The 27,889-nt window shown below is 46.2% G+C and overlaps 1 protein-coding gene across 1 annotated transcript; it reads left to right on the top strand.

The window, feature by feature from the left end:
• Window positions 1–27,791, top strand: LOC106610308 (cilia- and flagella-associated protein 337). The gene is made up of 20 exons (XM_045724360.2): window positions 1–764; window positions 2,057–2,294; window positions 2,382–2,528; window positions 2,735–2,857; window positions 3,082–3,253; window positions 4,137–4,183; window positions 4,339–4,476; window positions 5,895–6,083; window positions 7,411–7,602; window positions 8,264–8,563; window positions 8,780–8,944; window positions 9,164–9,313; window positions 11,506–11,690; window positions 11,799–11,938; window positions 13,086–13,231; window positions 13,365–13,582; window positions 15,554–15,708; window positions 17,167–17,258; window positions 17,627–17,773; window positions 19,024–27,791. The coding sequence occupies exons 1-20, from the start codon at window positions 694–696 to the stop codon at window positions 19,165–19,167; spliced, it is 3,159 nt and encodes a 1,052-aa protein (XP_045580316.2). The 5' UTR covers window positions 1–693; the 3' UTR covers window positions 19,168–27,791.
• The last annotated feature ends 98 nt before the right edge of the window (window positions 27,792–27,889 follow it).

Below are 27,889 nucleotides of genomic sequence, written 5' to 3'. Positions count from 1 at the left end.
CCTGTACACACCTCCACTCTTTGAGTAACATTTAGGACCTTATGCACCTCCTGATCTTGGATCTCTTTAGCCTGGTTGAGATTTCTAAGACTTCCACATGTAAAGCTTTATGGATCGGTAGGCTACAGACTGAGAGGCTTCTTTCCCTCTTCCTTCAAATCATTCACTTCTGGAGGATTACTTGTCTTGACACCCTGGTGCCCATGCAGATTGTGGATAGTCTCGTCTCCTTGGTCCTCCACTGAGGAAGTGTTGACTTTCTCTCCCTGTGGGCTAACTCCTGTGATGGATGATGTATTGATCTGTGGAGCTGAGCATTCCACCCTGTCTGAAAAGAAGCAGCTTTGTTTAACCTGAAATTGGGTTTGTCTCGAAAGACAAAGGGAGAGAGAGAGACAAAGACTCTTATTTAAACCTAGAGGAGGGGAGAGAGTTATCAGATTGGGCTTAGGCTGTTGTGAGTTCAGTTTGTGTTTCAGCATCCTTCACTCTCTGACACATAAACAGAGGAACTTGGGCCCGAAGGTTTTGAGGGGCCCATCTGAGGCAAAGTCCAGAGGGAAGATCTAAAGCTATGAGTGAGGTTGTTTTTAAAGCTTGGTTCAGAGTGAACATTCACTCTGTTTAGCAACAGACAATGGACTTAGTGCTAGACTAGTTTGATAGACAGACAAAAAGGTTAGGTGTGTAGGAATGGGTACCCTAAGAGGTATCAGTGATCCATGGGAGGTCTACGAGAGAGAAACCTCCAGCAGCAGCTCTTGGTGAGTTTGTATTTTAAGAACAATATAAAGGATATAACTCAAGATTTTAAATAAAGTCTATATTCATATTTTATGTTTAGCGTAAGTAGAAGTTGACACATGTCAGCTTTTGTATTCCGGCTTAAATTTGGCTGAATCCTGTTATTTCAATTCCACAGATAATAATGTTATCAAACTATCATTATCATCAACAGAACCATTTTTTTTACAATTTCTATATGAAAATATCTCTCTGAGTAGAGCTAATTAAAGTCTTATTTCCAAACACTTTTGGAGTAAAAAATGTCTCATTGACTGCATATCAATGATTACCTGGCTGTGCGGTGAGTTGATCATGAGAACTACCCTGATCTAAAAGGAGCACTCATGCGTGCCTTGATGAACCAGGAAGAGCGAGGAGAATGTGGAGACATGACTGATTGTCCTGTGGTTTCCCATGGCAACAGGGCCACACAAGGCTTGTCCTCATCAAGGTTGGCGACATACGATATGGGGGTTTTGGTCCTAGCAGTCTCCCTCACCCCCTCAAATCTCTCTTCAAGAACCTCTTAAATCCATACAATACAAAGAAAGCAAGCCTACCACAGCAAATCAAGCGCTTGGTTAGTTCACTATAAAACCCAAGGCATTTTTAAATCAAATACTTTTAGTAAGTTGAACTCAGTGTCAATGAAAAGTCATTATTACTTAATGTTTATGTGGCAATGACTCAACTCTAAATGAGAAGTTGCATCAACTCTATTATTCTAAGTTATAATAACAAATTAATAACATCAAAATGTTGGCTGGCTAAATTCCCAAGCTGTCCCTCATACCATCATGGTCACCTAATCATCCCCAGCTTACAATTGGCTCATTCATCCGCCTCCTCTCCCCTGTAACTATTCCTCAGGTCGTTACTGTAAATGAGAAAGTGTTCTCAGTCAACTTACCTGGTAAAATAACGGTAAAATAAATCAATAAAAAGTATTGTAGTCTGAAATTGGTCACAAAGCATGCAGTCTCACTGCTGCCACAGGGGTGTGCTATATGTTCATATTCTGTAAGACTTTTATATTACACAGTAATACTCTCAATAATGACCAGTATATGAATCTACACCACCGTTCAAAAGTTTGGGGTCACTTGGAAATGTCCTTTTTTTTTTAAGAAAATTAAAAAAAATTGTCCATTAAAATAACATGAAATTGATCAGAAATACAGTGTAGACATTGTTAATGTTGTAAATGACTTTTGTAGCTCGAAACGGCAGATTTTTTAATGGAATATCTACATACTACTCCACTCCACAGTGATGCAGGCCAGAATGCCTGTGCTCAGGAGGAACTCAAACTTAAACACCTGCTGTTGCTGAGGGATGCATTTACCCGTCGCACAACCTCGGACAGGGGGTCCCGGCGGAGTTGGAGAGGTGCACGGAAAAAGAGAGGAGGAGAAAGAGGGATGAGTCTGGAGGAGTTCCAGAATGCTCTGAGTGCTGTGATTGGTCCAGACAGCCAGAGCGGATGGCTGGAGAGGGTCTTCAATGAGGTGACTATGACCCTTTGTTACATACAGTTTAACTGTTTTTTGTTAGTTTACCCTTAGGAAATAAGAACATGTTCTCATTTCCAATAGATTGACGTGTCATGTGATGGCTATGTGGAGTGGGAGGACCTGTGTAGCTACCTGCTGCAGCAGTGCAGAGAGAGAGACCACACCTCCAGGCCCAGAGGCGCTCTACTAGACACTGAACCACTCATCAAACACTGCTCACACAACAAGGTGAGGGACGCCTGTCTAGTCATTGCTTATAGAGTGTGTTAATAACTATGTAGTGACTATGTAATAACTATGTAATAAGTAGTTTATTGCTCGTACAGTATGTTAATTCATAAGTATGCAGCAGTCTCCATTGACCTCTATTTCTCTTTCTCTCATCAGTCACTCTTTCACTTCGCCTCTAAACTTTTCTCTTCTCCCCCTTACAGCAGGAGCCCACTATCTGTGTAGTGGCTGTTCCCCATCCTCCCCCCCTCCGCTACATCAGTGTCAGTAAGGGGGGGCTGCTCACTGTGTGGAACAACCGACTACAAGTCCTCGAGACTCTGGAGGTGCGTGAGCTGATAAGCCACACACACACACACACACACACACACACACACACACACACACACACACACACACACACACACACACACACACATACACACACATCACACACACACACACACACACACACACACACACACACACACACACACACACACACACACACACACACACAAAGACAGACACACACACACTTTCTCTCTTTTTCTTCGATGTATCTCCTCAGCTGGCTGGAGACCCTGCAGAGCAAGGGGTTAACAGAAGGAGGTTCAGGGGCTGGACCACTGATGCTGTCTACCTGCCCAAAGTCCACAAGGTCGCCATAGCAACCAGCAGCAGGGACCTCCACTTTGTTGACGTGTCCACGGCCAGCTGCTTTGAGGACATCCACTTGTTTGGTATCTAACCAACTGTTAGAAAGACTCAAAGTAGAAATTTTGCTTTTGATTTGATCAATCAGTTCAATTTCTGACTGTATGTCTCTGTTGTTCTCTCATCACTGAACAGGGTTCTGACTTTATGTCTCTGTTATTCTCTCACCTCTGAACAGGGTTCTGACTTTATGTCCCTGTTGTTCTCTCATCACTGAACAGGGTTCTGACTTTATGTCTCTGTTATTCTCTCATCACTGAACAGGGTTCTGACTTTATGTCCCTGTTATTCTCTCACCTCTGAACAGGGTTCTGACTTTATGTCTCTGTTATTCTCTCACCTCTGAACAGGGTTCTGACTTTATGTCTCTGTTATTCTCTCACCTCTGAACAGGGTTCTGACTTTATGTCTCTGTTATTCTCTCACCTCTGAACAGGGTTCTGACTTTATGTCTCTGTTATTCTCTCATCACTGAACAGGGTTCTGACTTTATGTCTCTGTTATTCTCTCACCTCTGAACAGGGTTCTGACTGTATGTCCCTGTTATTCTCTCACCTCTGAACAGGGTTCTGACTTTATGTCCCTGTTATTCTCTCACCTCTGAACAGGGTTCTGACTTTATGTCCCTGTTATTCTCTCACCTCTGAACAGGGTTCTGACTTTATGTCCCTGTTATTCTCTCATCACTGAACAGGGTTCTGACTTTATGTCTCTGTTATTCTCTCATCACTGAACAGGGTTCTGACTTTATGTCCCTGTTATTCTCTCATCACTGAACAGGGTTCTGACTTTATGTCTCTGTTATTCTCTCACCTCTGAACAGGGTTCTGACTTTATGTCCCTGTTATTCTCTCACCTCTGAACAGGGTTCTGACTTTATGTCCCTGTTATTCTCTCATCACTGAACAGGGTTCCCCAATGTTCCAACCTCTCTCTGCTACTGGCATGACATAAAGGTACGACTTCAGTACTCTGTCATAAACTAATGTACATTTGACCCATTCTAAACATTCAATTGTTTGTCTTTTCATGGACCATGATGGATGTTTTTATAGTTATGGTAGTTATATTCACATTGTCTTCCCCTGAGATCTGTTGTAATCCCTCCCAGTCTCCAGGGGGGCGCTCTTTGCTGCTGTGGGGAGATGAAAAGGGAGGGATCCATCTGTTGTGGTTCCTCCAACTCCACAATGGACTGTTTGAGAGCCCCTTCACTGAGGACAATGTCCCTCAGAGGATTTACATGCAGGTAGGCATCATTCACTCTCCATTCACTCTGTGCTGGACTGAAACAAAAACTGGCACACAGTTATAATGCCAATAGCCTAGAGGTTAGAGAGACAGACCAGCAGCCTGAAGTTAGGGTGTTCAAGCCCCGGACTGGCTGGCTGAACTGGCAACCCACGTTCCATGTCCTGCTGTTGTGTCCTTGAGCAAGTCACTTAATCAAATTTCAAATCAAATTGTATTTGTCAAATGCTCCGAATACAACAGGTGTAGACCTCACATTGAAATGCTTACTTACAAGCCCTTAACCAACAATGCCGTTTTAAGAAAAATAGGTGTGAAGTTAAAAATAACAAATAATTAAAGAGCAGCAGTAAAATAACAGTAGTGAGGCTATATACAGGGGGTACCAGTACAGAGTCAATGTGCGGAGGCACAGGTTAGTCGAGGTAATTGAGGTAATATGTACATGTAGGTAGAGTTAAAGTGACTATGCATAGATAATAAACAGAGAGTAGCAGCAGCGTAAAAGAGGGGGGCAATGCAAATAGTCTGGGTAGCCATTTGATAAACTGTTCTGGCGTGGGTGTTCAAGAAGCCTGTTGGACCTGGACTTGGCGCTCCGATACCGCTTGCCGTGTGACAGCAGAGAGAACCGTCTATGAATAGGGTGGCTGGAGTCTGACAATTTGTAGGCCATTCCTTTGACAATGCACTTATTGATGAAGCCAGTGACTGATGTGGTGTACTCCTCAATGCCATCGGAAGAATCCCGGAACATATTCCAGTATGTGCTAGCAAAACAGTCCTGGAGCTTAGTATCTGCGTCATCTGACCACTTCTTTATTGAGCGAGTCACTGGTGCTTCCTGCTTTAATTTTTGCTTGTAAGCAGGAATCAGGAGGATATAATTATCCCCCCATTGCTCTCCATCCAGGGGCTCTGCACTGACCTGTGCCTCTTAATGTGTGTCTGGGGGATGTTGGGAAAGGCAAAAGACAAAATTACGTTCCAACCAATGGACAGTAAAGTACAGTATCTATTCTGTAACCTTGCTACGTGTGTTACGGGCACTTCTAGGGTAGTTATTTGTCTTGGCACTGTGGTTAACATGTGTTCCTTGGGACCAAAAGTTAATGTGTGTTCTTCAGGTTTCTGCTGGACCAGGGTTGTTTTACTGGTATTTTATTTTACCTTTATTTAACTAGGCAAGTCAGTTAAGAACAAATTCTTATTTACAACGACGGCCTACCCTGGCCAAACCCGGACGACGTGGGCCAATTGTACGCCGCCCTATTGGACTCCCAATCACGGCCAGGTGTGATGCAGCCTGGACTCAAACCAGATACTGTAGTGATGCCTCTTGTACTGAGATGCAGTGCCTTAGACCACTGCGCCACTCAGGAGCCCCAATTATGGTGAGAACATGTCTCCTAACAGGATATTGGTGACCACAGCCGCCTAGTCTCCTACCAACACATCCCCACAGTCCACCAGGAACCAATCAACAGGATCATTTTCGAGCCCCACACTGACCTAATCATGACATCATCAGGAAGCGACGCCTCCTCAGTGGTCATTATGCACGTGTCTCTCAGGAGAAAACCCTATGTTTGGAGAATCAATAAGGTAATAATATAACACAGTATCTACACTATTATGAGTATTTCATGTGTTGTTACTATGGAGTACACAATGAAGCCACCATTTATATGGGATTCTACAAAAAGGGTAGCTGTTATTTAAGCAATAAGGCCCTCGGAGGGTGTGGTATATGGCCAATATACCACGGCTAAGGACTGTTCTTCGGTACGACGCAAAGCGGAGTACCTGGATACAGCCCTTAGCCGTGGTATATTGGCCGTATACCACAAACCCCCAAGGTGCCTTATTGCAATTATAAACTGGTTACCAATGTAATTAGAGCAGTAAAATAACTGTTTTGCCATACTCGTGGTTATACGGTCTGATATACCACTGCTGTCAGACAATCAGTATTCAGGGCTCAAACCACCCAGTTTGTAATGTATCATACAGCCTCAATCTTTATCAGATTTGGACTCAAGGTTGGGTTGGATAGTAGACAGAGAATGGCTGAGTGACCTTGACGCAGGTTAAATTGAAATGTCGGCTCAGACCCATTCAGTTTATGTCATGGGAGCTATCTCCACAAAATAGTAATGGAGGATAATGAATAACCTCAGAGGTCAACAGTCACACCGCAGAGTGATGAAACTCAACTTGTCTGAATTCTTTTGAGTCATAACTATGTTTTATCTTGCTTACTGTCGCCGAGTCCCACCCTATAACCAATATAAACACACACACACACACACACACACACACACACACACACACACACACACACACACACACACACACACACACACACACACACACACACACACACACACACACACACACACACACACACAAAGGATATAATTAATGTTTACTGGAGAGAAAACATGTAATGTGACTCGCCCTGCTGAGGAAGTGATTAAAGTAGATGGGGTGTTTTGTATTGGTTGTTATGGCTTCTGAGCAGTGCTCCTATAAAACTGTCTAGCTTTGGTCAGTTGAACAATTAAGCTGTCCTCAACAGTTCCCCATTATAAACTAATAGGAAAGGCTGTATTTTAGAATATTTAGTCACGCTACCTTTTATTTTAGAGACACACAAATCCTAACTTCCCTTTCTCCATGTCTGTCTGTCTGTCTGTCTGTCTGTCTGTCTGTCTGTCTGTCTGTCTGTCTGTCTGTCTGTCTGTCTGTCTGTCTGTCTGTCTGTCTGTCTGTCTGTCTGTCTGTCTGTCTGTCTGTCTGTCTGTCTGTCTGTCTGTCTGTCTGTCTGTCTGTCTGTCTGTCTGTCTGTCTGTCTGTCTCTCTTCTTCTGTTCTCTCTCTCCTTCGCCCACCCACCCTCTCTCTCTCTCTCTCTTCTCCCTCCTCCACAGGGTGTGACGTGTTTTGATTTCAGCAGGTCTCTCAACCTGTTGGTGACGGGTGGTCTGGACCCTGCGGTCAAACTGTGGAACTGCTTCATGACCGCTCGGCCAGTCGCGGTCCTGCACGGTCACGGCACCACAGTACTGGACGTGGTCATCTACCAACCACTGGGACAGGTCCTCAGCTACTCCAAAGATGCTGTAAGTCAATAACCACCAGATAGCTTTGCTAGAGACACAACACTGGCCGCAGCTTCATGGGTAAGCTGTAAGCCCTCACCTAAGACAGGTAGAGAGAGGCAAACCTATCCCTAGACTGAAGTACCAGTACTACACCACAAGGTATTCTGTCCTGGCTGTGGCCCAGGTGGTTTTTGTTTTCCACTTTTTGATTTCTTTCAGAAGGGGTTTGTTTACCCACCTGGTTGTCCCTGTGCAGGAGCTTTCAGAAGGGGTTTGTTTACCCACCTGGTTGTCTCTGTGCAGGAGCTTTCAGAAGGGGTTTGTTTACCCACCTGGTTGTCTCTGTGCAGGAGCTTTCAGAAGGGGTTTGTTTACCCACCTGGTTGTCCCTGTGCAGGAGCTTTCAGAAGGGGTTTGTTTACCCACCTGGTTGTCTCTGTGCAGGAGCTTTCAGAAGGGGTTTGTTTACCCACCTGGTTGTCTCTGTGCAGGAGCTTTCAGAAGGGGTTTGTTTACCCACCTGGTTGTCTCTGTGCAGGAGCTTTCAGAAGGGATTTGTTTACCCACCTGGTTGTCTCTTTGTAGGAGCTTTAAGAAGGGGTTTGTTTACCCACCTGGTTGTCCCTGTGCAGGAGCTTTCAGAAGGGGTTTGTTTACCCACCTGGTTATCTCTCTGCAGGAGCTGAGGGTGTGGGACATCTCCTCCAATCGCTGTCTGCGGACTGTCCACCTGCAGTTCCCCTGTCTGCAGCCAGGGCGTGCCCCAGAGCACGGCAACTTCCCTTTCCTATTGGTGGCCCCGCCCTTCCTGATGCAGACTCCGCCCCATATCCTGGTGTCCTGTCGAGACTACCTGGCCAGGCTGAGGCTGGAGGAAGGGGAGAGGGGGGAGGAGCAGGGAGAAGGGAGAAGAGGAGGGGGAAGACAATGCCATGGTGCCCCCCTCTCCTGTGCCCTCTACAACCCCACACTGAAACAGGTAGGTATGGAATCTTATACACTGTCACAGCCATGAGGGTGTGCATACTGTATGTGTGTGTTTACGTCCATATGTGTGTAAATGTTTACATCTGTGTGTGTGTGTGTGTGTGTGTGTGTGTGTGTGTGTGTGTGTGTGTGTGTGTGTGTGTGTGTGTGTGTGTGTGTGTGTGTGTGTGTGTGTGTGTGTATCGTGGGTGTTTATATGTGTGTGTAGGTCATCGCCGGATGTGATGACTCGTCTGTATCAGTGTGGGACGTAGAAACAGGGAGGCTGCGTCTGAAGATCACCAGCGCTCATGGAGAGGAGGAGATTACCTGCATGGCGCTAGACTCCTCCCACAGACGACTCATCACTGGCGCACGCAACGGAACCATCAAGGTACCCTGTGGTAAAAGCTAGTGTAGCCTATGCAGTGGAGCCTGTGCTTTCACCTATCCAATCATGTTACTGATGTCTGATAACTGAATAAAAGGGGAAAAGCAGGAGAATTCTCCAAGTCTCTGTTAAGACCTCCTCCTTCACCATGGTTCAGTTAGAACAGCTTTAGATGAACACAGATGTGGTTTACTATGATGTGCTGTTTCTGTCTGTTAAAAGGTGTGGAACCTACTGAATGGCCTCAACCTCCACAAGCTAGAGCCTGTCACCCTCTCAGAGGTCACAGGGGTCATCTGTCTCCATGACAGCCAGTTGCTGGCCGTGGGGTGGAGCCAGCAGGTCGCTCAGTATGACATCAAAGGGGCTAAGGTGAGAAAACACCTACACAAACACACACTTTCCTATTCAATAAAAATGTATTATGTGCCAGCCAGGATAAACACGTACATTGCACTCTCAGGTGAAGAGTCCACCACACCTCAACCCCAATGTTATCTGTCACTATCGTGTCTGCTCCATGTGGTTACACTCAGAGCTACCAGCCTTCCTTACAAGAGAACTTTCAGGAATGATATCTATTTATAGTTGAAGTCGGAAGTTTACATACACTTAGGTTGGAGTCATCAAAACTCGTTTTTCAACCACTCCACAAATTTCTTGTTAATAAACTATAGTTTTGGCAAGTCGGTTAGGACATCTACTTTGTGCATGACACAAGTAATTTTTTCCAACAATTGTTTACAGACAGATTATTTCACTTATAATTCACTGTATCACAATTCCAGTGGGTCAGAAGTTTACATGCACTAAGTTGACTGTGCCTTTAAACTGCTTGGAAAATTCCAGAAAATGATGTCATGGCTTTAGAAGATTCTGATAGGCTAATTGACATCATTTGAATCAATTGGAGGTGTACCTGTGGATGTATTTCAAGGTCTACCTTCAAACTCAGTGCCTCTTTGCTTGACATCATGGGAAAATCAAAAGAAATCAACCAAGACCTCAGAATTTTTTTTAGACCTCCACAACTCTGTTTCATCCTTGGGAGCAATTTCCAAACACCTGAAGGTACCACGTTCATCTGTACAAACAACAGTACGCAAGTATAAACACCATGGGACCGCGCAGCTGTCATACTGCTCGGAAGGAGACGCATTCTGTCTCCTAGAGATTAACATACTTTGGTGCGAAATGTACAAATCAATCCCAGAACAACAGCAAAGGACCTTGTGAAGATGCTGAAGTATCTATATCCACAGTTAAATGAGTCCTATATCGACATAACCTGAAAGGCCGCTCAGCAAGGAAGAAGCCACTGCTCCAAAACCGCCATAAAAATGCCAGACTACGGTTTGCAACTACACATGGGGACAAAGATTGTCTGATTAAACAAAAATAGAACTGTTTGGCCATAATGACCATCATTATGTTTGGAGGAAAAAGGAGGAGGCTTGCAAGCCGAAGAACACCATCCGAACTGTGAAGCACAGGGGTGGCAGCATCATGTTGTGGGGATGCTTTGCTGCAGGAGGGACTGGTGCACTTCACAAAATAGATGGCATCATGAGGTAGGAAAATGATGTGAATATATTAAAGCAACATCTCAAGACATCAGTCAGGAAGTTAAAGCTTGGTCGTAAATTAGTCTTCCAAATGGACAATGACCCCAAGCATACTTCCAAAGTTGTGGCAAAATGGCTTAAGGACAACAAAGTCAAGGTATTGGAGCGGCCATCCCAAAGCCCTGACCTCAATCCTATAGAAAAGTTGTGGGCAGAACTGAAAAAGCGTGTGCGAGCAAGGAGGCCTACAAACCTGACTCAGTTACACCAGCTCTGTCAGGAGGAATGGGCCAAAATTCACCCAACTTATTGTGGGAAGCTTGTGGAAAGCTACCTGAAACGTTTGACCCAAGTTAAATAATTTAAAGGCAACGCTACCAAATACTAATTGAGTGTATGTAAACTTCTGACCCACTGGGAATGTGATGAAAGAAATAAAAGCTGAAATAAATAATTCTCTCTACTGTTATTCTGACATTTCACTTTCTTAAAATTAAGTGGTGATCCTAACTGACCTAAGACAGGGAATTTTTACTAGGATTAAATGTCAGGAATTGTGAAAAACTGAGTTTAAATGTATCTGGCTAAGGTGTATGTAAACTTCCGACTTCAACTGTGTATATATATATATATATATATATATATACAGATCTGCTCTGAGGTTTCTTATTGTCTGACGTCAGCAGAACCCGGTGGGGTTTTTAAGAACACTAATATAACATCTTGGCTAAGAGGGGGTGTATGTAAATGATGTCAGTGAATGATGCAGTGTATGACCTCTGGGTCTAATTATACGTACAGTATCAGTCACTACAATTTGGAACTAGAATTTTGCACGTGGGTGCTCAGATGGGTAGATATGAAGCCATAGATATACAGTGGAAAACTTGGTTTGTTTTCACATTTGAATGAATGCAATGTTGGCACCAAGATGCAAATGAGAATATTATTCTGGTGATTATCTGGTTCCAAAATGGCGCCCTGTTTGTGGTGGTGAAGGATGTGTTTGTGAGGGCAGACATGTCGTGGAAGTCAGGTCAGCAACACAGAGCTGACATCCTGGTGGTTGACCACTGCCCTACCCTGGGGGTCATTGCTACGGGCAGCCATGATGGAGAAGTCATCGTCTGGACCTTGGACACACAGAGACCCCTGGTTCGCCTGCGGAGGGCCACACACTCACTGTGAGTCTTCTGTGTTGTGTTTTTTTTTTAACATCAATGCTTTATTGCAAATTGAAATAAAGTATTCAACATATGTGTACTGAGTGTGTATGTGATGCATGTGTGTAGGACAACGCCCCCTGTGGACGCGTTGCTGTTCCTGCAGCGGAGGGGTGGGGACAAACACTGGAGGAGCACACCTATCCTCCTCTCCTCACAGGCTGGAGGGATCTACTGGTGGAGCATCACTGGACACACGCACACTCACGGTAACCAGGACACACACGCTCACGGTAACCAGGACACACACGCTCACGGTAACCAGGACACGCACACTCACGGTAACCAGGACACGCACACTCACGGTAACCAGGACACGCACGCTCACGGTAACCAGGACACGCACACTCACGGTAACCAGGACACGCACGCTCACGGTAACCAGGACACGCAGGCTCACGGTAACCAGGACACGCACACTCACGGTAACCAGGACACGCACGCTCACGGTAACCAGGACACGCACGCTCACGGTAACCAGGACACGCACACTCACGGTAACCAGGACACGCACACTCACTCACGGTAACCAGGACACACACGCTCACTCACGGTAACCAGGACACACACACTCACGGTAACCAGGACACACACACACACACACACACACTCACGGTAACCAGGACACACACACACACACTCACGGTAACCAGGACACACACACACACTCACGGTAACCAGGACACACACACACACACACTCACGGTATCCAGGACACACACACACACACACTCACGGTAACCAGGACACACACACACACTCACGGTAACCAGGACACACACACACGTTGTAGCTAAGGAAGGAGAGAGAATGAAAGCGGGAGAGGGAGCCTATGTGGTGGACTGTAGTAAATCTGAGTGCGACTTTATGATGACAGATTGAACTTTCAAAAACTACATTATGCATGACATCAATCAACCTATTTATGTACTCTCTGTCCTCTCTGTCCTAGTGTAGGTATATGTACTGTACAGTACGTCTCTCTCTGTCTAGAGTATACAGTATTATCGTCTCTCTCTGTCTAGAGTATACAGTATTATCATCTCTCTCTGTCTGGAGTATACAGTATTATCATCTCTCTCTGTCTAGAGTATACAGTATTATCGTCTCTCTCTGTCTAGAGTATACAGTATTATCATCTCTCTCTGTCTGGAGCATACAGTATTATCGTCTCTCTCTGTCTGGAGTATACAGTATTATCATCTCTCTCTGTCTGGAGTATACAGTATTATCATCTCTCTCTGTCTGGAGTATACAGTATTATCATCTCTCTCTGTCTGGAGTATACAGTATTATCATCTCTCTCTGTCTGGAGTATACAGTATTATCATCTCTCTCTCTCGCTCTCCCTCTCAGGTCAGTTCTATGCCCCTGGTGGAGAGAAGGAGTGTGTGTTGGGGCTGACTTCAGACCAGGAGAACAACATCCTGGTCACTGGAGACACAGCAGGGTGTGTTCAGGTCTGGGACATCTCTCAGTACGCGCTCTGCATCACACAGGAGGTCAGGGTTGGTGTGTGTGCATGTATGTGAATGTGTGAGAGAGTTTTTGAGTATAGTAAATGCAAATGTAGGATACACCTCTGTTTTATGTGTTTTACATTGTACTCTATCTTCACATGTTTCACCTCCCCAGCCCTCCTCATGCCACCCTCCTCTCCTGCAGTCCTGGAGGGCCCATGAGGGGGCGATAGTGAGTGTTGAGGTGCTGGTGTACACAGAGAGACTCTTCTTCCTCTCTGGCTCTGTGGATGGGACCAGCAGAGTGTGGACGGGGGAGGGAGGTTATGTCGGTTCCTTTGGACAGGAACCACAGTGGAGCCTCACTGACCCAGCCCCTCACCACACCTCCAGGTACTGAAGTGGTCTTTCCTGTCAGTAATCCAGAAGTAGTCCGCTTGGATCAACATCACTAAGTTCTAAACGTCTACTGTTTTATGGGTCTCCATTTTTCCTAACTTCTTTTTGTTGTCCTCATGTAACTTCTAGGCCTACCGCAGGCTTTCTCAATCTACTCCTTTGTAGTCTTTTATATATATATATATATAAACTCTAAAATGGCTCCCATTATAGATCTGAAAGTACCACAGAATTAAGCAGTCTGGCCTGTCCTGGTGTGTCGATGTGGGCTGGAGAATATTTCTGTAAGAACCGGGTGTATTTCTAGACACAGGGAAAAACACACAAAATGAGAGATTTGCATCAAATGAAAAATGTTGAATGATGTTAAAATGTTGAAGAGGATTTGTAGGAGGCATAGAAGAGGGCTAGGCTGAACTGTAAAGTGTGTGTGTGTGTGTGTGTGTGTGTGTGTGTGTGTGTGTGTGTGTGTGTGGTGTGTGTGTGTGTGTGTGTGTGAATTCTGATGGGAAGCCATGAGAAAGAAATCCTGAGGAATTGGCTAACTTTTTCGACAACCACATTGGTTGACTCCTGTTGGAAGTGTACTGTAAACATAGCTAAATTAAACCAGATGGATTTTGGTTCGGTATGGATGGTTTTCAGTAGAGTGAGTGAGTGGATAGAGAGAGTCACCCATAGTGACCACTTGCTGTTGTGGGGATGTGGTGAACAGAACATCATCAATCTTCCCAAGAGAAAGAGGCACACACACTAATCAATATGTTATCTGAGGGCATGATAACTACCATCTCCGAGAGCAGGTCTGATGTGACAGTGTGTGTGGTATGGTTTTAGTGGTCATGAGGTCACTGTGGTACTACCCTAGTAAACACTGTAGCATACAAAAACATGTCATTAGATGTTTACTGGACAATTAAGCTCCCTGAAAACATAGGTTCTCAAAAAACAGATCATTAGTCAAATATTTTCTACAAAGTCTCTCTTGAAAGTGATTTATATCAATGATAAGTCAAGGTTAGATGTAAGTTTTATCAAACTCTGTTTCCATACAGAGACCAGGTAAACAACCTGGCTGTTTTCTATACAGAGACCGGGTAAACAACCTGGCTGTTTTCTATACAGAGACCAGGTAAACAACCTGGCTGTTTTCTATACAGAGACCTGGTAAACAACCTGGCTGTTTTCTATACAGAGACCGGGTAAACAACCTGGCTGTTTTCTATACAGAGACCAGGTAAACAACCTGGCTGTTTTCTATACAGAGACCTGGTAAACAACCTGGCTGTTTTCTATACAGAGACCGGGTAAACAACCTGGCTGTTTTCTATACAGAGACCGGGTAAACAACCTGGCTGTTTTCTATACAGAGAACAGGTAAACAACCTGGCTGTTTTCTATACAGAGACCAGGTAAACAACCTGGCTGTTTTCTATACAGAGACCGGGTAAACAACCTGGCTGTTTTCTATACAGAGACCGGGTAAACAACCTGGCTGTTTTCTATACAGAGACCGGGTAAACAACCTGGCTGTTTTCTATACAGAGACCGGATAAACAACCTGGCTGTTTTCTATACAGAGACCTGGTAAACAACCTGGCTGTTTTCTATACAGAGACCTGGTAAACAACCTGGCTGTTTTCTATACAGAGACCTGGTAAACAACCTGGCTGTTTTCTATACAGAGACCGGGTAAACAACCTGGCTGTTTTCTATACAGAGACCGGGTAAACAACCTGGCTGTTTTCTATACAGAGACCGGGTAAACAACCTGGCTGTTTTCTATACAGAGACCGGGTAAACAACCTGGCTGTTTTCTATACAGAGACCGGGTAAACAACCTGGCTGTTTTCTATACAGAGACCGGGTAAACAACCTGGCTGTTTTCTATACAGAGACCGGGTAAACAACCTGGCTGTTTTCTATACAGAGACCGGGTAAACAACCTGGCTGTTTTCTATACAGAGACTGGGTAAACAACCTAGCTGAGGAGGAGAAGGAAGAAAGGGAGGAGAAGATTGAGAGTGAAAGTGACCAATCACAGAGCAGCGAGGTCACAGGTCAAACATCTGACCTTTTCAGCGGGGGTCAGGGTTCACCGGAGGAATGGATTTATGAAGGTAACTATTAGCAACAAACAGGTGTGTTCATACACACAGTCCCACACGCATGGACAGAAACACACACACACATACAAACAAAAACTACACACACAGTGGCCCTACGACAGGAGTCTGACGCACAGTGGCCCTACGACAGGAGTCTGACGCACAGTGGCCCTACGACAGGAGTCTGACACACAGTGGCCCTACGACAGGAGTCTGACACACAGTGGCCCTACGACAGGAGTCTGACACACAGTGGCCCTACGACAGGAGTCTGACACACAGTGGCCCTACGACAGGAGTCTGACACACAGTGGCCCTACGACAGGAGTCTGACACAGTGGCCCTACGACAGGAGTCTGACACACAGTGGCCCTACGACAGGAGTCTGACACACAGTGGCCCTACGACAGGAGTCTGACACACAGTGGCCCTACGACAGGAGTCTGACACACAGTGGCCCTACGACAGGAGTCTGACACACAGTGGCCCTACGACAGGAGTCTGACACACAGTGGCCCTACGACAGGAGTCTGACACAGTGGCCCTACGACAGGAGTCTGACGCACAGTGGCCCTACGACAGGAGTCTGACACAGAGGCCCTACGACAGGAGTCTGACGCACAGTGGCCCTACGACAGGAGTCTGACGCACAGTGGCCCTACGACAGGAGTCTGACGCACAGTGGCCCTACGACAGGAGTCTGACGCACAGTGGCCCTACGACAGGAGTCTGACACACAGTGGCCCTACGACAGGAGTCTGACACAGTGGCCCTACGACAGGAGTCTGACACACAGTGGCCCTACGACAGGAGTCTGACACACAGTGGCCCTACGACAGGAGTCTGACACACAGTGGCCCTACGACAGGAGTCTGACACACAGTGGCCCTACGACAGGAGTCTGACACACAGTGGCCCTACGACAGGAGTCTGACACAGTGGCCCTACGACAGGAGTCTGACGCACAGTGGCCCTACGACAGGAGTCTGACACAGAGGCCCTACGACAGGAGTCTGACGCACAGTGGCCCTACGACAGGAGTCTGACGCACAGTGGCCCTACGACAGGAGTCTGACACACAGCGGCAGTATTGAGGAAGGAGAAAGGTCACTGTAAAGCCAGAGAGGTCATAGCCAGACCCAATAAAACCTGATACTATAATTCAATTTAACTGCGTTATAAAGCATGGACTGTGGACATTCTTGACATTCTAGAACAGTAGAATTGGAGCAGTAGTTTAGTATGTTTGGCAAACGTTTCAGTCAGGACCCAGAGGCTAGAATTGAGGTGTGTGTGTGTGTGTGTGTGTGTGTGTGTGTGTGTGTGTGTGTGTGTGTACACGTTCCTCTCCCAGTCTGCCTATGTCCCTGTCAAAATAAATGATTAGCTGTGCTCCTCTTTCAAGCCACACACACACACACACACACACACACATGGTTATACACACATTAAACAGTTTCCTCCCTGCAGGGCCTGTAGAGGAAGCCCCAACACCAGAGAACCAGACAGGGCCTGTCGGCTCAGAGGAGAGTCCTGCTCCAAGTCACACTCAAAACATCAGGGTAAGACTGACTCCAGCACACGCTCCAGCACGCGCTCCAACTCGCGCTCCAACTCGCGTGTTCAGACTGTTCGGACTGTTCGGAATGTTCAGACTGGAGGGAGATGATCACTGACAACCAGAGATAGTCAGACGTCTGACACTGATGCTAGTCTCAAACAACAACAAACAATAACAGTGACTTGTTATGACCGTAATATGTGGTTGTCTGACCTACTGTAGCTATCTTAAGATTAATGCAATAACTGTAAGTCTCTCTCCCTCTCACTCCCTCTCTCTCCCTCTCTCACACACACACAGACACTAGACCTGGTGGCACAATTGTTTCCCATTTACAACCAGAACCTAATCTCCCTCCCCCTCCCCCAGGTGTCTCAGTGTCACCAGCTGTATGGGGGCATCCAGAGGAAGATGGCAGTTAGGAGAGAGAGGAGGCAGGTGTTTGGTGACATCAACGTCAATAAGCTCTTCCCCATCGGGGGCTTGTGCACGCCCTTCCAGGCCCTGGCCGTGCAGGTGAGTGTAGGTCAAACGTCATCAAATCTGGGTCCATCAGAGCATGTACAGGCTTTTGTTGCAGCCCAACACTAACACACCTAATTCAACTACTGTTGATGCATGCACTGTTTTGCATTGTATTGTTACTGGGTTTATACACATTTGGTTGCTAATGAACTTGACTTTCAAATCTGTGCTTCTTACACCAGTATTATAATAGTAATTGCCAGTAAATAGAACTGAAAAACACCAGTGATCAATGCAGAAGAAATTTTACAGCGTAACTCCACATCCTTTAGGCAAAGACAGTGTGGCTGCAACATTCCATGGTCGGAAGGACTGGAGTAGTCCAAGAAAAAGCATGATGGATAGGGAAGAGTAATTAAAAACAGAGCAGAAGGAATATTTGCTGTTCTATTTCAGAGGTTTTTGGGGAGAAACGTATTTGTCTGCATGGTTGCATAGCAACAGACTCTGGATACAGTTTATTTTCTTCTCTTTCACAATCTCTCTTCATTCCCTTCCTCTATTTCCCTCTCTCTTCCTCTATTTCCCTCTCTCATCCTCTATTTCCCTCTCTCTTCCTCTATTTCCCTCTCTTCCTCTATGTCCCCCTCTCCCTCTATTTCTCTCACTTCCTCTATTTCCCCCTCTTCCTCTATTTCTCTCTCTTCCTCTATTTCCCCCTCTTCCTCTATTTCTCTCTCTTCCTCTATTTCTCTCTCTTCCTCTATTTCTCTCTCTTCCTCTATTTCTCTCTCTCTTCCTCTATGTCCCTCTATTTCTTTCTATTCCTCTAGTTCTCTCTTCCTCTATTTCCCTCTATTTCCCTCTCTCTTCCTCTTTCCCCTCTCTTCCTCTATTTCCCTCTATTTCTCTCTCTTCCTCTTTTCCCTCTCTCTTCCACTAAAATCCCTCTCTCTGTCTGTCTTCCTGTGTTTGTTGTGAGTTTGTTGCCATGCTCTGCCTGAAGTGAGGGATTTTGGCCTGCCGATTCAATGATTGTTGGTGAGGGAGAGAGGAAGGGATGGAAAGAGAAAGATAAAGATAAAGAATGAGGTTTAAAAGAGTCTCAGGCCTTGAGGGAATATATGTTTTGTTGTTGGAACATCAGTCGTAAGCCTGCATGAGAAATGTATTCTCAACCTAAACTTTGAACCTCAAACTCTTCCTTTAACTCTTCCATTCCCTCTCATCCCCACATCACTATTCACCTACTTTACCCTCCTCTCCTCCGGTCTCCTTTTCTCCCTCTCCACCTCTCCCAGGACTGTCAGCATGTGTTCCTGCCGGAGGATTTACCCATGAGCCCTTGGATGCAGCGTCAGACTCTGAGTTGTGTGAGTGAAGATGGGCTTAGCTCCCTACAGCTGTCAATCAACAGCTCAGAGCAAGAACAGGAAGCCACCTGACCAGCCTCATCCTTCTCCTATTCTCCTCCTCCTCCTCTTCCTCCTCCTCCTCCCCCCCTTCTCTCCTCCTTCTCTTCCTCCTCCTCTTTCACCTCCTTCTCCTCTTCTTCTCCTCCTCCACTTCCTTCTCCTCTTCCTCTCCACCTCTCCTCCTCCTCTTCTCCTATCAGATTATAGTGTAATAATATGTAATATGTAACATGCATGATATTATATATATACCTCACATGCGACTCATAATAATAATAATAATAATAATAAATAATAAAACTAAATAATTAGCACATTAAATGAATTATCAGCATATCTCAATTTCCTCTGACAAAATAACACACTGCTGAACTCAGCTCAGACAAACAGTAGACGATGTAGCATCCACAGTTACAACCAATAGGAGGCACTAACAGACCAATTTCCAGAGACATTATAGGTGGTACTAGACCAATATATGGAGACATTATACACTACTAGTCAAAAGTTTTAGAACACCTACTCATTCAAGGGTTTCTCCTTATTTTACTATTTTCTACATTGCAGAATAATAGTGAAGACATCAAAACAATGAAATAACACATATGGAATCATGTAGTAACCAAATAAGTGTTAAACAAATATATTTTATATTTGAGATTCTTCAAATAGCCACCCTTGCCTTGACGACAACTTTGCACACTCTTGGAATTCTCTCAACCAGCTTCACCTGGAATACTTTTCCAACAGTCTTGAAGGATTTCCCACATATGCTGAGCACTTGTTGGCTCCTTTTCCTTCACTCTGCGGTCCGACTCATCCCAAACCATCTCAATTTGGTTGAGGTCGGGTGATTGTGGAGGCCAGGTCATCTGATGCAGCACCCCATCACTCTTCTTCTTGGTCAAATAGCCCTTACACAGCCTGGAGGTGTGTTTGGTCATAGTCCTGTTGAAAAACAAATGATAGTCCCACAAAGCCCAAACCAGATGGGATGGCGTATCGCTGCAGAATGCTGTGGTAGCCATGCTGGTTAAGTGTGCTTTGAATTCGAAATAAATCAGTGTCAACAGCAAAGCTCCCCCACACCATAACACCTCCTCCATGCTTTACAGTTGGAAATACACATGTGGAGATCATACGTTCACCTACACTGCTTCTGTCACGACTTCCGCCAAAGTCGGTCCCTCTCCTTGCTCGGGCGGCATTCGGCGGTCGACGTCAACGGCCTTCTAGCCATTGCCGATCCACTTTTCATTTTCCTTTTGTTTTGTCTTTGTTTTACACACCTGATTTCAATTCCCCAATTACATGTTCATTATTTAACCCTCTGTTTCCCATGGTTTTTGTGCGTGTTTGTTCTTTGTTAAGTGGTCTAGATTTCTGTGAGCTGGTGTGTTTCCCAGCATGGAATGTATTATTGGTTTATTTTCAAGTAAAGTTACGCTTTTACTCAGTTCTGTGTCCTGCGCTTGACTTCGTCCGACCCGCTACACACTGACACTTGATAACGTCTCACAAAGACACGGAGGTTGGAACCAAAAATCTCCAATTTGGACTCCAGACCAAAAGACAAATTTCCACTGGTCTAATGTCCATTGCTTGTGTTTCTTGGCCCAAGCAAGTCTCTTCTTATTATTGGTGTCCTTTAGTAGGGGTTTCTTTGCAGCAATTCAAGCATGAAGGCCTGATTCATACAGTCTCCTCTGAACAGTTGATGTTGAGATGTGTCAATTACTTGAACTCTGTGAAGCATTTATTTGGCCTACAATTTCTGAGGCTGGTAACTCTAATGAACTTATCCTCTGCTGCAGAGGTAACTCTGGGTCTTCCATTTCTGTGGCGGTCCTCATGAGAGCCAGTTTCATCATAGCTGTCACAGATCCCTCCGGAACTTTCATCACGCACACTTGTCCCCTATTCCCACTGATTAGTATTTGTATATATGTGCCCTTTGGTTTCCATGGTCTTTTTGATTATTGTTCACATGTCCGTTTGGCGTGTGTGTACCTGTGCTGTGTGCTTTGGGCTTTCGTGCCCCTGTGGATTGCGAAGATGATTACGGGTCTCGTCCCATGTGTTAATCATCGTGCGCTTGTGTTATTGAGGTACTCCTCGTTCTTTTGTTTGGGTTTCAACCCTGTGTTTTTGTTACGTGTTTGTTTGGTCTTCGTCCCCGTGCCTTTACACAGCACGCTGCAATTTGGGCTAAATAAAAACCCTATTACGCATTCCTGCATCTGTCTCCTGAATCTTATATACCAGCGTGACAATAGCGCTTGATGTTTTTTGCGACTGCGCTTGAAGAAACCTTCAAAGTTCTTGAAATGTTCCGTATTGACTGACCTTCATGTGTTAAAGTAATGATGGACTGTCGTTTCTCTTTGCTTAGTTGAGCTGTTCTTGTCCTAATATGGACTTGGTCTTTTACCAAATAGGGCTATCTTCTGTATACCCCCCTATCTTATCACATCACAACTGATTGACTAAAACGCATTAAGAAGGAAAGAAATTCCACAAACTTCAACAAGGCACAGCTCATGAAGCTGGTTGAGAGAATGCCAAGACTGTGCAAAGCTGTCATCAAGGTAAAATGTGGCTACTTGAAGAATCTCAAACATAAAATATATTTTGATTTGTTTAGCACTTTTTTTGGTTACTACAATGTAGAAAATAGTACAAATAAAGGAAAAACATTGAATGACTAGGTGTTCTAAAAGGTTTTACCGGTAGTGTAAGTGGTAGTAACAGACCAATATATGGAGACATTATAGGTGGCGCTAACAGACCAATTGTCACGACCTGACCAGGTTATTTGTCATTGTAGTTTGGTCAGGGCGTGGCAGGGGGTGTTTGTTTCGGTTCTATGTTATCTATTTCTATGTTTATGTCTAGTTTTCTATTTCTATGTTGGGGGTTTTGGCAATGACTTCCAATTAGAGGCAGCTGGTTGTCATTGTCTCTAATTGCAGGCCATATTTAGTTGTGTTTTGTTTCATTTGTGTTTTGTGGGTGGTTGTTTTCCTGTATAGCCTGTGTTGCCTTACGGAACTGTTTCGTCGTTTTGTTTATTTTGTTCAAGTGTTATCTTTAAATAAATTAAGAAGATGAGCACTTTACCCGCTGTGCCTTGGTCCAATCCTTACGACGCCTATGACAAAACCACCCACCAAACAAGGACCAAGCAGCGGGGATTGGAGCACTGAGGAGAAGGATGGACGTGGGAGGCAGAACGACGTTTCTGGGAGAGAAAATCAAAGGAGCTACATGAGGCCGAGAGGCACCCCCCCCCCCCAAAAAAAATTGGGGGTGGCACACGGGGAGTTTGGCAGAGTCAGAGTGGAGACCTGAGCCAACTCCCCGTGCTTATTATGGGGCGCGACGGATCAAGCAAGCACCTTGTTACGCAGAAATGCGCACGGTGTCGCCTATACACACGCACAGTCCGGCGCGGCCAATAAGGGCTCCGCAGCATTGCCGGGCGAGAGTTGGCCGGCAGCCAGGAAGAAGTGTGCCAGCACAACGGATCTGGTCTCCAGTGTGTCTCCTCGGCCCAGTTTACCTTGCGCCTGCTCTACACACGGCAGCCCTCATTCCCCAGCACAGCCCAGTTCGCCCTGTGCCAGCGCTGCGCCCGTGCAGGGCTACAGTGACCATCCAGCCAGGACGGGTTGTGCAGGCCGTGCGCTCCAGACCTCCAGTGCGCCTCCAAGACCCAGTGTACCCTGTGCCTGCTCCGCGCACTCTACCTCCAGTGCTCCACCATAGCCCGGTAAGGCCGGTGCCTGCTGTGAGCACACGGTCCGAAATACGTCTCCCCAGTCCGGTGAGACCAGTTCCAGCGCCCCAAAGGAAGCCTCTAATGATGGTCAATGGTCCGACGTCTCCAGCGATAATCCATGGCATGAAGCCTCCAGTGATGATCCATGGCCCGGAGCCTGTAGTGTTAATCCATGGCACGAAGCCTCCAGTGATGATCCATGGCCCGGAGCTTGTAGGGATGATCAATGGCACGAAGCCTCCAGTGATAACCCATGGCCCGGAGCCTCCAGTGATGATCCACCGCACAAAGCCTCCAGTGATTATCCATGACGCGGAACCAGTAGGGATGACCCATGGCACAGAGCCTGCAGCAAAGGTCCCCAGGCCGGAACCTACAGAGACGCTCCTCAGCCCGGAGCCTCTAGCAACGCTCCTCAGCCCGGAGCTTCCAGCGACGCTCCTCAGCCCTGAGCCTCCAGCGATGCTCTTCAGCCCTGAGCCTCCAGCGACGCTCCTGAGCCTCCAGCGACGCTCCTCAGCCCGGAGCCTCCAGCGACGCTCCTCAGCCCGGAGCCTCCAGCGACGCTCCTCAGCCCGGAGCCTCCAGCGACGCTCCTCAGCCCGGAGCCTCCAGCGACGCTCCACAGCCAGGAGCCTCCAGCGACGCTCCTCAGCCCGGAGTCTCCAGTGATGCCGCGCAGCCCGGAGTCTCCAGCGATGCCACGCAGCCCAGAGTCTTCTGAAGGGGAGCTACGCCCAGAGCCAGAGCCACCTCCGTAGTGGGAGGATTGGGAAGGGGGGGCGTAGCACAGGGACCGTCGTTGACGGTGGCCACCCTCCCTTCCCTCCCTTTAAGTCTGGGGTTGTTTTGTGGGGTTTTTGTTTTTGAGGTGCATTCGGGGTCTGCACCTTTGGGGGGGGGGGGGGGCACTGTCCCGTCCTGACCAGTAAAAGGGGTTATTTGTCATTGTAGTTTGGTCAGGGCGTGGCAGGGGGTGTTTGTTTTGTGTGTTTTGGGGTTTAGGTTCTATGTTATCTATTTCTATGTTTATCTAGTTTTCTATTTCTATGTTGGGGTTTTTGGCAATGACCTCCAATTAGAGGCAGCTGGTTGCCGTTGTCTCTAATTGGAGGCCATATTTAGTTGTCTTTGTTTCACTTGTGTTTTGTGGGTGGTTGTTTTCCTGTATAGCCTGTGTTGACTTACGGAACTGTTTCATCGTTTTGTTTATTTTGTTCAAGTGTTATATTTAAATAAATGAAGAAGATAAGCACTTTACCCGCTGCGCCTTAGTCCAATCCTTACGACACCTATAACACCAATATATAGAGACATTAGAAATTCAGCAAAAAAAGAAACATCCCTTTTTCAGGACCCTGTCTTTCAAAGATAATTTGTAAAAATCCAAATAACTTCACAGACCTTCATTGTAAAGGGTTTAAACACTGTTTCCCATGCTTATTCAATGAACCATAAACAATTAATGAACATGCACCTGTGGAACAGCTTACAGACGGTAGGCATTTAAGGTCACAGTTATGGAAAACTTAGGACAGCAAAGAGGCCTTTCTACTGACTCTGAAATACACCAAAAGAAAGATGCCCAGGGTCCCTGCTCATCTGCTTGAACGTGCCTTAGGTATGCTGCAAGGAGGCATGAGGACTGCAGATGTGGCCAGGGCTATAAATTGCAATGTCAGTACTGTGAGACAGCGCTACAGGGAGACAGGACGGACAGCTGATCATCCTCGCAGTGGCAGACCACGTGTAACAACACCTGCACAGGATTGGTATATCCAAACATCACACCTGTGGGAAAGGTACAGGATGTCAACAACAACAGCCCGAGTTACACCAGGAACGCACAATCCCTCCATCAGTGCTCAGACTGTCCGCAATAGGCTGAGAGAGGCTGGACTGTAGGCTTGTAAGGCCTGTTGTAAGGCAGGTCCACACCAGATATCACATCCAACAACGTCGCCTATGGGCACAAACCCACCGTCGCTGGACCAGACAGGACTTTACACCGAGGCCTGTACTCTGGAGCGGGATCGATTTGGAGGTGGAGGGTCCATCATGGTCTGGTGCGGTGTGTCACAGCATCATCAGACTGAGCTTGTAGTCATTGCAGGCAATCTCAACGCTGTGCGTTACAGGGAAGACATCCTCCTCTCTCATGTGGTACTCTTCCTGCAGGCTCATCCTGACATGACTCTCCAGCATGACAATGTCACCAGCCATACTGCTCGTCCTGTGCGTGATTTCCTGCAAGACAGGAATGTCAGTGTTCTGCCATGGCCAGCGAAGAGCCCGGATCTCAATCCCATTGAGCACGTCTGGGATCGGAGGGTGAGGCCTAGGGCCATTCCCCCCAGTAATGTCCGGGAACTTGCAGGTGCCTTGGTGGAAGAGTGGGGTAACATCTCACAGCAAGAATTGGCAAATCTGGTGCAGTCCATGAGGCGGAGATGCACTGCAGATACTGACTGTTACTTTTGATTTTGACGTCCCCCCTTTGTTCAGGGACGCATTATTCAATTTCTGTTGGTCTGTGGAACTTGTTCAGTTTATGTCTCAGTTGTTGAATCTTGTTATGTTCATACAAATATTTACACGTTAAGTTTGTTGAAAATAAACGCAGTTGACAGTGAGAGGACGTTTCTCTTTTTGCTGAGTTTATAATGTCTCCATATATTGGTCTGTTAGTACCATCTATAATGCCTCCATATATTGGCCTGTTTTGGTGCTGTTATTGTGAAGTGGAAATGTCTAGGAGCAACAACAGCTCAGCCACAAAGTGATAGGCCACACAAGCTCACAGAACAGGACCGGTGAGTGCTGAAGTGCGTAGCACATAAAAATCGTCTGTCCTTGGTTGCAACACTCACCACTAAGTTCCAAACTGATTCCGAAAGCGCTGATAACTGTTCGTCGGGAGCTTCATGAAATGGGCAAAGATCACCATGCGCCATGCCAAGCGTCGGCTGGAGTAGTGTAAAGCTTGCTGCCATTGGACTCTGGAGCAGCGGAAACGTGATCTCTGGAGTGATGAAGCACGCTTCACCATCTGGGTTTGGCAGATGCCAGGAGAATGCTACTTGCCCGAATACATAGTGCCGACTGTAAAGTTTGGTGGAAGAGGATGAATGGTCTGGGGCTGTTTTTCATGGTTCAAGCTAGGCCCCTTAGTTCCAGTGAAGGGAATTCTTAACGTTACAGCATACAATGACATTCTAGATGATTCTGTGCTTCCAACTTTGTTGCAGTAGTTTGGGGAAGGCCTTTCCCTGTTTCAGTATGACAATAACCCCGTGCACAAAGCGAGGTCCATACAGAAATGGTTTGTCGAGATTGGTGTGGAAGAACGACTGGCCTGCACAGAGCCTGACCTCAACCCCATCGAAACCTTTGGGATGCATTGGAACGCCGACTGTGAGCCAGGCCCAATAGCCCAACATCAGTGCCCAACCTCACTAATGCTCTTGTGGCTGAATGGAAGCAAGTCCCCGCAGTAATGTTCCAACATCTAGTGGAACGCTTTCCCAGAAGAGTGGAGGCTGTTACAATGACAAGGGGGGGACCAATTCCATATTAACGCCCATTAGTTTGGAAACACAAATATAGACTGGAGTCAGATAAAGCCGCACGATTCAAGGATTTTAATGGCTTTGAATGGATGGAAAGAAAGGCATGAATACCCTGCTGCCTTTCCTGAGGTTTTGATGCACTTTTAGCAAACTTTTAGATTTTCTGTATAAAACCAACCAGAATCAATAAGAAAAAAGATTAAATAACAAAGAATTACATTTTTTTTTATATAATGACAAATTGTATTTGGCTTTTCATAACCGCTTTTTTATTAGATTATCACAGGGTTAGTACTGCCTACCCTGATGGCACGTAACTGGGTGCTATGCTATGGCATGGCTTGCGTCCTGCCAGGGTAATGACTAAACTACTGGCTGGAACTCCCCTCTAGAGCATCAAAGGTTTTTTTCCTCTCTCGTCCTTTATCTATTCATCTATTCATTTTATCACCTCTCCCCCCTCTTTCTCTCTCGCTCTCTCTCTCTCCTCCTCCTCGTCCTCCTCCAATCTTTCCCATCTATCTGTCCAACCTGTTTGGAACTATCATCTCCCACAACATGTTTCTGGTTCTCGTGACATCATTGTAAAGACTCAATAACAGGAACCATGTGATGTCATGTCAACATAAAACACACCAGGCTTGACTGTGTGTGAAGGAACGGGTAGAGACACATTTATGACTGATTGAATGAATACATGGACACATCATCAGTAATATAACCTGGGGTCATAGGGTGTTTTGGGTCTTTCAACATCAGACACCCTCACCCAGGCGATCCAGTCGAAGTTGATCAGACCCAGACTCCTCTCTTGATCCAGAGCCATCTTGAGGCTTTTTCGGCTGCCTCGATGGTGTTGCTGATGGCTCTCCTCCTCTTCGCTCCATTGATGCCAAGTGTGTTGTAGGCTCTGTAGAGGGATTGGCCAGCAAAACCCCTGCATCCTACCTCGATAGGCATGCACCTAGCCTTCCAAACCTGCTTCCGACAGTCGATGACCAGTCCCTCGTACTTGGCCCTCTTCCTCTCGTATGCCTCCTCAAGATGATCTTCCCAAGAGACTGTCAACTCCAGAATAATGATGGTCTTCGGGGACTCTGAGACCAGGGCTATGTCTGATCTCAGGGTTGTCTTGACAATGTGCTGCAGGAACTTGAGCTGGTTCCCAGACCAGCTCTTCCCCAGGTCACTGCTCCCACCAGGACACTAAACCTTTATCAGCACAATTCATTTTTGTACAATATTATCTATCCCATCCTTATCACTGCACATTTGAATTATAGAAATAAAACCGTACAACCTGGGGTTGTTTGGTTGTGGTCTTTTCTTATTCAATTCCCCCCAATGTATTTCCTGTATGTGTCTTCCTTGTGTTTTTCCCCAAAACCAGGGTTAGGCTATT

This window comes from Salmo salar, chromosome 01, assembly GCF_965601325.2.
Source record: "Salmo salar chromosome 01, fSalSal1, whole genome shotgun sequence".
NCBI lineage: Eukaryota > Metazoa > Chordata > Actinopteri > Salmoniformes > Salmonidae > Salmo > Salmo salar.
Note: the sequence above shows the minus strand (reverse complement) of the source record. Positions and strands in the feature narration are given on the sequence as shown.

Bases quoted from the DNA above. Each gene is read 5' to 3' on its own strand.
- LOC106610308 (XM_045724360.2), top strand. From the start codon at position 694: ATGGGTACCCTAAGAGGTATCAGTGATCCATGGGAGGTCTACGAGAGA. The intron at 8,564-8,779 runs GTAGGTATGGAA...ATGTGTGTGTAG, and splicing joins ACAACCCCACACTGAAACAG to GTCATCGCCGGATGTGATGA. The intron at 11,939-13,085 runs GTAACCAGGACA...TCTCCCTCTCAG, and splicing joins TGGACACACGCACACTCACG to GTCAGTTCTATGCCCCTGGT.